This window comes from Mastigoproctus giganteus, chromosome 11, assembly GCF_048544385.1.
Source record: "Mastigoproctus giganteus isolate SK-2022 chromosome 11, ASM4854438v1, whole genome shotgun sequence".
NCBI classification, from domain to species: Eukaryota; Metazoa; Arthropoda; class Arachnida; order Uropygi; family Thelyphonidae; genus Mastigoproctus; species Mastigoproctus giganteus.
Window position 1 is genome coordinate 59,677,118 of NC_143585.1, and position 12,775 is coordinate 59,689,892.

The 12,775-nt window shown below is 33.6% G+C and overlaps 1 protein-coding gene across 1 annotated transcript in view; it reads left to right on the forward strand.

The window, feature by feature from the left end:
- LOC150078036 (uncharacterized) overlaps positions 1–12,775 on the forward strand; it is a 321,641-nt gene that overhangs the window by 264,121 nt on the left and 44,745 nt on the right. The window contains exon 16 of the mRNA XM_090384437.1: positions 5,256–5,467. Coding sequence (XP_090240563.1) covers positions 5,256–5,467 — 212 coding nt within the window. The remainder of the gene's footprint in view (positions 1–5,255; positions 5,468–12,775) is intronic.

Genomic DNA, 12,775 nt, shown 5'->3' on the forward strand with positions numbered 1-12,775 from the left:
TATATCCCCGATTTTGAAAGCTTGGCAGATGACATTAAGACACAAACTTCACATAAATTATTTAAATACGTATGAACTTAAAATAAGAATTCTGAATCGTATTTTATTTTAAAATTTATAAACAACATTTTTCAATATGTGTTAATTAACCTTTTTACCATGTGCAATGAAATTCTTGAGACAGTAGATCGCGGCACATTTTGAAGAAAAAGAAAAAAGTCGATCGCATCACAAATTAAGTTGGCCACCCCTGACTTAGATGATGCAACTCTCCTTGAAATTGACAAGCAAACTGCATGTGAGGAAGAGGAAAACAATTCTGAAATGGATAACACTGAAGTGGCACCAAAGAATTTTCAACAGAAGAATTGGGGAAAGTTTTTTGTGGAGTTGACATGACCTGCGAGACAATTATGAATGGAGATCTTAATGTTGAACGTAGCATCAAGATATGGCAAATTTTACAAGATGAGATTCGAGGCTACAAAGACTTATACACCGAGAAAAAGAAGAGACGACTTCACCAGACTTCATTATTGAAATACCTAAATAAACGATAAAGCTTTTTTCTCATCTCATGATGTTACCTTTTCATTAATAAAATTTTTGCAATATTTTTTCCTTCAAATCCTTTTAATTGGCTATCAAGCGCAAATAGTTTATAGATTTATTATAATTTGTTTATAGACTGTTTCTCTGGTACACATTCAATTAAAACCCATCAGCACGGTTTCACATAACACGGAACAGTTTCAGTACCAGTTATCAGTGCTATGTGGGGTATTGCTGTACTTAATTAATTGCATTGTAGGCTCTTGCTTGACATATTAAATCATTATCCATTCAGTATCTGTAAGAAATTCCTAATATCCATCAGATCCTTCTAGGAATATGACATACATAAGGATAAGAGACACTTGATTGACTCATCCTCAACTTTCTTTATTCTGTTTCTTTTTAGAATATTCTTGACATAAACAAATGGAAGCATGTCACTTTAACTGAATGAATCAGCTATGGCAACTGCATCCTTGAAGGATGCAGTTGCCATTATCCTTGTGAAAACTCATATCTCATATCCCAAAATATGAGATATGAGCTTTCACAAGCTTGAATAACTCTCTCTTATTTACATTAGAAATGAACAAAAAATAAATAGATTAAAATATATGTAATATGGACCTCTTTGATGGATGTTCAGATTTTTTCAATACCCTTGTGCATTTTGTATTTTACTTTTTATATAAAATTTTGTTGTACACATGATTTTTAGGTAATATAGTGGATGAAACCAACCTCTTGTAAATACTTATGATGTATCCTACTAGTAAAATTTCTTAAAGTAAACTCCTAAATCCAAGACCATTTTTGAATTTTTTGTGCTTTTGAAAACACAAGCTCTTCATGCCACTTTTCATGCACACTTATGATGTATCCTACACACTCTTGTATATACTTATGATGTATCCTACTAGTAAAATTTCTTAAAGTAAACTCCCAAATTTTCCAAGACCATTTTTAAATTTTTTGTCCTTTTGAAAATACAAGCTCTTCATGCCACTTTTCATACATACTTATGAAAGAGTATCAAAATTTTAAGTTTTTCCCTCTGATCTTCTATGAATGTTATGTTTTAGTGACTGTACTGCTTGTTTATCTAATAATATGTGCCAGAAATTCCATTGCTCTAAACCTTAATGTTTCTTTTGTTACAGAGCTGAATGTTTGATAGTGTTATCATGGATAAAGTTGAATATCAATCCATTATCAAATTCCTGTTTTTGCAAGGCAAACAGCCAAGGACTATCCATGAAAAGATGTCTACAGCGTTTGGGGATATCTGTCCATCGTATGACATTGTAATACATTCATGGAGGCAGTTTAAGTGTGGCTGTCCACATCTCACACTGCTGAATTCATTAAGAAAATTAAACAGCTGATTCTCAATGACACTGAGTAATGATTAAACAGATAGGCACTGAGACTGGGATAAGCTATAAATCACTAGGAAGTATTCACATTGATTTGAATATAAATAAGGTCTCAGTACAATGGATTCCATGCTTGCTCATGTCTTCAGTGGGGGGATCAGGCCTGCTCTGCTGAATTGATCCCCATGTATGGCAGCAATTCTGACCTGTTTTTCCCCAAATTGGCAACTGGATGAATCATAGATACATCACTTTGACTCAGAAACAAAACAAGTTTCAAAACATTGGAAATCCATCACCAAGGAGATGGTTGTTATTCTCACAGGTTGCCTGAAGAATGGTACCACCATCAGTGCATGTTACAACAGCAACTAACTGAAGCAGTTAACTATCAACCACCCATTGCCTAAAGGTAAACTTCTGCAATCTATTAGAATTCACGGGCTGAATTCTAATAGATTGCAGTGAATTCTAATAGATTCCTGGGCTGAGCAAGAGAAAGAATCCCATCGGCACTGAGCTTACTCAATCCATTCAAAGGCCTTAAACACCTCAATAAGATCAACTCGCAGGTGCATACTTTCCGCGCACTGCAATTTACAGAACTGGGGCCTTTCTTGGTAAGAACACCTCTTTGTTCTGCTCACCAATCTCATTGCCCTTCTCTGTACGTGTTCCAGCAGCTCTACGTCCTTCCTAATATGAGGCTCCAGACCTGTATGGAGTACTCAAGATGTGGTCTAACCATTGCCTTATACAATGGGATAATCATCTCCTTATCCCTGTTAGCAAAATTTTTGTATATCATTGACAAAATATCATTATCTGTCTTGGCAGCCTGTCTGCATTGCTCAGAGAACTGCATATCAGACTGCATAATTACCCCCCAGGTCTTTTTCATTTTCTACTACCATGAGTATAATACCACACAGTGTACATTACTCTGGGGTTACTGCTACCCACATGCAGTAGTTTGCATTTATCAGTGTTCACCTTCAATTGCCATTTCTCTGCCTATAATTGTGCATTTTGTATTTTCCCTTCTGTATCAAATTTTGTTGTAAACATGATATTTAGTTAAAATAGTTTTGAAACCTACCTCCTGTATATACTTATGATGCATCCTATTAGTAAAATTTCTTAAATTAAACTTAAATTTAGCCTGATATGCCTTCATCATTATCATTTATAAAAATAGAAAATAACAATAGACCCAAAAGTGAACCTTGGTGGACTCCACTAATAATATTAGTCCATGAAGAGCAGTGTCCATTGATTACCACTGTGTCTTCTCCCACTCAACCATCCCTTTATCAATAGCAGCAACTCACCCTTAATGCTACACTACTCCAATTTCTACAGCAGTCTTTATCTGCAACAATATCAAACACAATCCTGAAATCCAAGTATATGATGTCAATTTTTTTTTTTTTTTTTTTTTGCGTCCAGTTCCTTTATGGCCACATCATAGTAATTGATCAAACATGATTTCCCCTTAACAAACCCATGCTGTGTTTGAAGCATATTTGGTGTCTTCTCTAGATGATCCTGCATTACTTCTTTTACCCATGACTCCATTATTTTTCTCTGGAACATAAATTAAAGTAACGGGTCTGTAATTACTCTTGTCACCCTTTGATCCCCCTTTGTGAATTTTGGATACATTCACATATCTCCAGTAATCGGGAACCTTCCCTGAATCAAAGGATGCTCTTATAATTACATCTAAAGGTTTGCTTACTTCCTTCGCTACCTCCCTTAATATAACTAGATAGATCCCATCCATCTCAGGTGCCTTTCTTATGTTTAACTTCAACAATTTCTCTTCCACTTTCCTTTCAGTTATTACAAAATGTGTGATTGTGAATGCAAAACTACTCGTTCAGTTTGTCAGCTACCTGAGCAGGATCATCAACAGTCGAACCATCGATTTCAAGTGGACCAATTTGATTCAACCCCTGCCTTGTATTTTTTTAAATATGTAAAGAGTTCTTTGCATCCTTTGTCAAAGATTTCTAGTAATCTGCCTTCACTTGCCTCTCCACCTTTGTGACCTGATTAAAGACTAGTTTATAGCTGCCGTAGGCTTCAGTGTCACCCAACAATTTTTTTGCATCCCATGCACTTTTCTTCTCTGCCACAAGTTTCATCAGTTCATCTGACATCCATTTATGCCTAAACCTTGAATGGTATTTCTTAGTTGGTATGAATAGCCCTAATAGCTTCTATGATTAATTCCTTGAATGCTTCCTATTTAGAATTTTGCTGATAGTAACCATCATTTGATCACACTGTATAGAATTTAAAAATGTTTGCGACCACTGTAGTCTCCTTACGAAAACAGAACTCCTCCCTTTACCCTTGACATCTTTAAGTAAATCCCAAATCAGTACACTACCTATTGGTTATTTTTTTCTGCAGATCAAGAGTATTACTACCTCTTTTTTGTCTCTCTCTCGCATGTTGCTGTAGAAAACGGGCATCATAAATCCTCAAAAAACTTGCTACTCTGTGTGTGTGACCAACTTACAAGTTCCAGTCAATATCTGGAACTTGTAAGATCCAGATATTGACTGGAACCCTTATGTCTTATAAGGGGATTATAAAATCCCCTTATAAGACATACTGATTTAGTGATCTGTTCTTTGTACTCATCAGCCATTAGGCCTATAACACACTCCTACTCTCATTTTTGCTTTCACAGTTCTTATGTCACACCGAACTAACTCAACATTGCACTGGCCACTCATGGCAAATGAATATACTGCCTTAGATTTTATGTGTTTCTTAACTTATAGCATAACCTGACCCCCTCCTATCCTGTCTGTCTTTTCTGTATACATTGCACTCCCAATATTCAAAAATCTGCATCCATTATATCAGATTGGCAACATGTCTCTGAATTTCAAGCATTGCCTCCACTTGAGAAATCACTGTTGAAACCACTGATCTTGCCAGAAGTTATAACTTCATAACTTGCTGGACCCAACTTATTCCCCTGACTTGATACCTTCTGACTTCTCCTTCTTTCCACAGCTGATATAATTTTTGCATGGAAAGCTTTTTTTTTTTGCCAATGCAAAGGTTATTTCTGCAATAGAAGCATTGTTTCAAGAACAAAGTGAGACCTACAAAAATGGCATAAGGAAGTGCCAATAAAGATGGGATAAATTTGATTTGGGTGGGAATACATTGAAATGGAGTAATATATCTTTCAAATCTGAACTTCCTGGGACACGTAGAACGTAGGAGTAAAGCTTTCTGTTACCCCCTTATACAGTTCTGTGATACCAGCTTATGCAGATTTTTTTTTTTTTAATTCAGGTCTTACTGAGGTGATCATTGCAGATAATTCTTTATATGACCAGTTGATTTTCTGGAAAGGTCATGTCATCAACAACTGTTCATTTCTACTTCACTTAATTTATCTTCTTCAACTTGAGGGACTGCCTTCTGATGAAGTTGCTCTTGAAAAAATTTTTTCTCTGATCAGTTCAACATTGAAAAGCCATCAGGCTCCTAAAGGTGTAAAAGAGGTAAATATAAGTTTTAACTTCATCATCTTTTGTACAAGATTAAAAACAAAAATTTGAATTTGAAATGTATGCAATGGAATTAATATCCTTAAAAGGTTTTTTTTATTTTCTTTTAACTGGAAAAATTTTCATTTTCAGTATGATGTTAAAGAAATGGAAATTGTTTACTGTACAGGTAGATTGAAATTCAGCTGGCCAAAATCCAGATACAGTTGGACCTCTCTTTAACAAACTTCCATATTGCTAATTTTTTTGATTTCCGCTTGGTCATTACATTAAAAATAGCTTCCGCATAACAAAGAAAATTTACATATAACGAACTGAAATCAAGAGACCTGGGTATGCATTGTTTGCACCTCTCGCCTTTAAGCAATAGAGCTGATTGTGTAGAAAGCATAAATTAAGAGCCAAAACATTACACAATTTAGTGGTGTCCATAAAACCTATACAACTGCCTCTACTGTACCGAGAAGTTGTGTGCTGGTCCGCTGCTGTCTATATGTCCACAGCCGTTTTTCAAAGATTAAGGCATATTCCCAACATGCACATTGACTCTGGTCAACCTGAGCACCCTATTAGAGAATTAGGAGAGAGTGATTTTCCTTTATCCTTAAATTCTTCTGTTGTTTTGCAGAAATGAGTCATCCACACTTTCACTAAATTTCATGTCTCTGTTTGCATGGTAGGTACAAGTGGTCCCCAAATCAGTTTTGATTTAGCTGCTGTGCAAGTAACCATACAATGTCTAAGAGGAAATCCTTGAGTGTAGTGGAAAAAGTGGAAGTGCTTAATAGTGTAGATCGGGGCATTAAAAAAAAAAAGAAGAAGAAATTGCTTTAAAATTTAGCATCTCTGTCAGTAGTGTGTCACCCATTCTGAAAAACCGTGTTTCAGTTCTCAAACTGTTTGAGGAAATGGGACCCGGTTGGAAGCATGCAAAATTAGGTCTGTATGAGGATGTAGATGAAGCCATTTTTATGTGGATGAAGTTGATTCGAGACCAAAACATGTCAATATCAGGGCCATTAATAAAAGAAAAGGCTATGGGGTATGCATATTTACTGGGGCTTAAAACATTTAAAGCCAGTTCTGGTTGGCTGGAAAAATTTAAAAAGCGCCATGGCTTACTTGAAAAAGTTGTTTCTGGTTAAAGTGGAGTTATAATTGAAGAAGACTGTACCCATTGGAAAGAAACAGTTTTGAAAAAAATTATGGAGGACTACAAGCCAAAAGACATATTCAACATTGATGAAACAGATTTATTTTTTAAATGTTTTCCAAACAAGACACTGGCTTTTAAAGGTTATAAATATATAGGTACCAAAAAAGAGTAAGGAGAGAATTACAGTCTTGATGCAAATATGGCTGGTAATGAAAAACTGAAGCTTTTTGTAATAGGCAAAAGTAAACAGCCCTGATGTTTCAAAGGAGTAAAGTTGTTAGAGTTGGACTACAAATACAACAAAACATCTTGAATAACAAGTGAAATTTTTGAACAGTGGATTTTAAATTTTGACAGAAAGATAACGAATGAAAACAGAAAAGTCACGTTGATTGTCGACAACTGCGCTTCCTGCCTTCACTCGGTAATTTTGAAACTTACAAGTGTGAAACTTGTTTTCTTCCCTCCGATTACCTTGTCTAAACTGCAGCCAATGGACCAAGGTATTATCAAAGAATTTGAAAACGCACTACTGAAGGTGCATACTGAAAAAAATTATGCTAAGAATAAAAACCAACCAACCTATTGATTCTGTTATAGATTTGCAGATGGGCATAGCAGAGTTTGTGAAAGTGTGGACTCAAGATGTGACGGAAGCAAAGGTTAAGCAGGTTTTTGCTAAAACATCACTTAGCAGCGATAAGAGGGATGAACCTCTACAAGATATTGAGCAATCTTGGGAAGAACTCCAAGCGAGAGGATTGATCAGTGGAGAAATTGTTCTTGACGAATTTTTAGGAGTTGATAATGATGTCACAATGGTTGAATATCCAAGTGACTCCAACATTTTGGAGAGTATTCAAAGAACTAGTGACTATATCGATGATGAGTTGGAAATTGAGATCAATATTAAACCTTCCAAATATGAAACGTTGGCCTTATTTGAAACTTTGCATTGAGGCCTTCAGCGTGAAGAAAATGTGCCTGAAAATATATTTGAGTGTTTAAACAAATGCAAACATTTTTATAACGATGTACAGTAAAATCCAGTGTACAACAAAAAATAACCAAACATTTTACAAAATAATTCTTAAAAGTATACTAATATATTGTGTGGATTATGTAAATAATCATTTCTTAATAAGTACGTATTAATAAATTAATTGTTTTAAAATGGTAGAAAATTTGTTCATTCCTACTTATTTCTTATTTTGTTCCCATCTTTTACTATATTTCTGAACATTGAATTACTGTATTTTTCATTGTTGAAAAGGTCATATTTCTTTATAATAAAGTTCTATTTAACAAATTTTTTTGAGCAAACAATCAATTTCATCATATAGAGGTCCGATTGTATTCATTTTACATTAATACAAAAACTATTCTCCAAATAGTGCAATTGGATATGAATTGGAAAATTCATTTATAATAAAATAAAGCTAAATACTATTTAATTCAATGCTTCAATTGCTGTAAGTAAACCCATAACATTTTACTAACTTATGATGAAAATGCTATAGCCTTACTGTAGCATTTATACATTCTATTTTCTTACTAATGCTAGTCACCAATTACATAATTTATCCAATTTATTTCTAAAGCTATACAATGTGCTATGAGTATATTAAATACTTAAAAATTGTTAACACTTGTTGGGTCGGATCAGCATATCTCTCAGCTGGCTGTAGTCCCTAGATTATGAAAACAGATGCAAATTGCAAGATTTTTACATGTATGCTGCCACAAAAAGTGCAGTGCACACTGTTAGCTGTTGCACTAGTAATATAAGTGGACAAACTTCAGAGCATGAGAATTTAGGCCAATAGCATTGTTGTCAAACTTTGGGGAACTCTGTGAAAAGCTTCTTCCTTTCAGAACTACTTCTCTTCAAGAACTTGACAGCTCAAAATAAACTTGGTTTTAAGGTTGATCTTTCACAATGAGTTATACCACCATGTACCTATCCACCCACTGATGAAGGGCCAAATAGCCCTGAAACAACTGTCTGGGTTGTGGAATCCACTAAGAATAAGTAACAGTAGACTTCTCTATCAGGGAAGCCATACTTATTCAAAGTATAACAAATAGGCAAATCATTGTGAAGGCATTCGTAATATACATAAATAAAATAATGCCATGTAATTAACTTTGGTTGACTTACTACGTGTATGTGTAGACTTGATGCATTGCACTAACTTAGTAGACACTACAAGTAGATTGTCAGTTGTTATTCCATCAGATACTTACATGCCCACCAGGGAAGGGCCAAATGACCCTGAAACTGCTGTTTGGGTGTTGGTATCTACTGAGAATAAGTAAAAATAATCTTCTCTATTGGGAAAACATTACTTATTCAAAGTATAACAAATAGACAACTTGTTGTGAAGGCATTCACAATATGAGATGTAAAAAATTATTCCATGTAATTATCTTTGGTTGCCTTACTACACATAGACTCGATGCAGGGCAATAACTTATGTCCAGTATTATCCACAAAAACATTTAGGCTTACCTGATACTTTACCACTAGTTAACTCTCACCATTATCCATTCCACAAATACTCAAAAGTTTATGTCTTGTCCCAGCAATTTTAATACAGTCCATCCTCTTAAGCTGTTTATCCAAACTGAAGCCATTGAGCATTTTTGTTGTTGGTAAATTGCTAAAATCCATCTCTGAACTTGCTTTGCATTCAATGAGAGTGCAAATTCTGCTAATGAAATGCAAGATACAATGTGTATAGTTGCTTTCTGCTTGTTTAACTATTCTGGTGTCAACTTCATAGATTTGATCTTTAAATTGTCAGTGGCAGCATGTGGCCAGTTTGCACGCTTTTTATTTATTTATTTTATTATTATTTTTTTATAAAATGAAGTTGGTATATAATTATAAATTATTTTAATTACTCAGTAACCTAGTAGAAAGGAACACTATTTACTGTTATGCACAAGTGCAAAATAGCACATGCAATAATTCAGTTTTACAGTGTTGCACTGTTGGTATAGCTGGTTGCAGCTGTCCTTCTACAGGCAAGACATATTCAGTAGTATTTCCATGCATAGCTCAGTGAATAATTTTCTAGGTGTATTGCATTTTGCTGTGCCTTACATAGATGAAATAAGTAGAGATTTATGTGATTTAGCTAGCTTTATGAAATAGTTTAGTTTTAAATTTAAAAAATTATCTTTAATAATAATTATTGAAACTGAAAAGTTTCAAAAGTAGCAGTCAGAGTTACAACTATTACTTATACCATGAAGTGCCCTGGTGAATATTAGTTTATTATATAAATTTAATAACTAATAATTGCTTTCAGCTGTGGAGTTAAGCAGAAATAAATTTCTGTAAAAGAGAAAATGAGCATAATTTGAAACACGCAAATATTTTCTTATAGCACTGAACTAATAGTTATATATTAACTGCCCACACCATACACTATAATGCTGAAATTTAGAAAAATTCTGACTGATACTGGGAATTTCATGAAATCACAAGAAATGTACAGTGTTGTGCACTGTGTTCTCAAAATCATATGCCACATCAGAAATAGTACCTCTACTCCATTTGAAATGTTCATAAAGTACTGCTCCATATGAACATTTGGAAATGCTTGATAATGAAATGAATTGAAATTGATTTGAAAATTTTGATAATGAAACATGAAGACAGAAAAATGATATAAAACTTAAAACAAAGAGCTAAAAACTAAATGGTGCACACATTTATATGGTTTGTAAAATTTAAAAAAACTAAATAGAATTAAAAAGGGAAGAAACTTACTCTTAATTAAGGCTGAAGAAATATGCAGGTTAACATATTAAATAATTAAATATAAAACTACACTACAGAAAGCATTTATGCTTTCTGTAGTGTAGTTTTTCTTCACCATTTCTTCATGGTGACCCTCTCTAGGTGATGCTGCACAACGTGTACTTCAAAAGGTAAATAAACTGAATACATAGGATCAGAGATTTAAATAGCAGTCTACAAAGATGTTTTAGGAAAATTTGGAGAAAGGTAGTTAGTGTTAGTATCACTGTTAGTGTTACTAACAGTGATGAGAAAAAGCTGCTAGAACTTTTAAGAATGCATTATTTCATTATAAAGGAGCCAGTCTAAATTTTTGTGATGTGTATTATGTATTTGTACATAGCAAAAAATGGATTGAAGAAACTGAAAAATGAGACAATTATTTAATTAGACAATTTTTATTATATGTTGAACAATGTAAGGTTAAATAAAGTTTATTGAAGGTACACAATTTTTCAGTTTTGCTAATAAAGAATGAATTCAAAGTTATTGGGGGTTTGCTTTTTTTTTTTTTTTTTTTGTATTTATTCAGATAAAATTGTGCTTTAGCATTTAATTTAGTTTTTAACTTCACGCTTAACTTTTGCTGCACGATCATGAAGAGGGTCGTTCTCACAAAATATTCAACTGCTTGGTCAATTTTCTCAAGAGCTTCCTTTAATTCTTTAATTTTCAAATCTTTATCCTTTAATGAGTCCATTGTTTCATCATTTTTGGCTTCTGTGGGTAGTTGGCCTAATTCTTCTAGCTCCTCATTTGTAAGTGGTTTTGCACTTGATTCAAGCAATTTTGCAATATGCCTATCATCAACTTCGTGGAATCCTGCTTCATTTGCAAGACTTACATTTTCATTTGGTAACCCATTGCATTCTTCATATTCATGAACAGCATCAGGGTATAACTTTTGACATGAGCTATTCGTTTATCTACACAATTTTTTTTTCAATCATTTTTATACCGTGTGGAATATTAAAACTTTTCCAAAAATCCTCTACATTACCTTCATTGCATTCTTCATATCATAACCTCGTAACTGCGGGGACTCTCTGTATATCATTATAGAAAAGTATCTTAAATAATTCGTTAAGGATGTATAGAGTGTTTGAGATTGGATGTAACCATCGCCTTGTTTTCAACAAACTGATAATCATAATTAGTACCAAAAGTAAGAGATATAGACAAAACTCAAAAAACTTAGATTTTCGAACCTCGGGAGATAACAACAAATATAGAAACGTTCATGATTCGAATATGACTTTAGATGAAGAAAGGCAAAAATTTAAGAGGAGTTTAGTTGAAGCAGCAAAAGATGCACATGCATATGGAAAATGCCTTAACTATACAAAATTGAGAACTTTGTGGTACATCGAAGAAGTTAAAGAGGCAGTTAGAGAAAAGGGAAAATATTATAAAAAAATTTTGGTAAATAAATCCTTAGTGGAATATAAAGGAAAGATATTGAAAGGGGGAAGATTTTGAAAAATTATGGATTCTTGGAAAAATATATGGGACATGGAGTCTTGGCCTCTTCTGTTTCTAATATTCATTATCGATATTGATGCAGGTATTTCAAATTTATTATCTAAAGTTGCTGATTAAACAAAGGAAGAAGGAAATTTGTTAAGAGTAATCAGAGTATGCCATTTCAATAAGACAAATTATTTGGAAGGAATGATCAATGGCAGCTGATGGTTAATACTAGAAAATGAAAGTCTTGAATTAGAGCAATATTTCACTTGGATACCACCAAACTCATATCTGTGTATAATGAAAGGGTCTTGAGATTAACTATACATCTGATAAGAAGCTCTTTGAACAGTGTAGACAGGCTGCTAGGATAGCTCAGAGGGTTGTCAGTGATATATATATATATATCCAATATTTTAAATTAAATAAAATAAAACATAAGCCAGTAGTATGGCAAAAACTGTAGAGTGAAAATTAACATAAAAATAATCCAAATAAACAAACGAACGAAAAAAAAAAAAAAAAAAAAAGAATAGATATAAATAGTAGCCCAGAAACCCTTGTATAATTTCGAACTTTAAATCCAATTAACAAAAACTATACAAAATTTAGGATAATGCCAATTACATATTAATTTAGCGGTACCCCCCCCCCCCCGAGAGGTACCAGTTCCAAAAGACGTGAAATACCACCAAAAGAGGGTTAAAGGAACTACCAAACAATAACAAAATCAAAATAAATTAAAATAAAATAAAATAGACTGACCATCATGCCCCATATCGACAGAGGACCACGAGGCCAATAATGGTCATGGAGAAGGGAGGGTGAATTGGTACTTCGATCTTTTTACCATGGCGACGATTTGTAT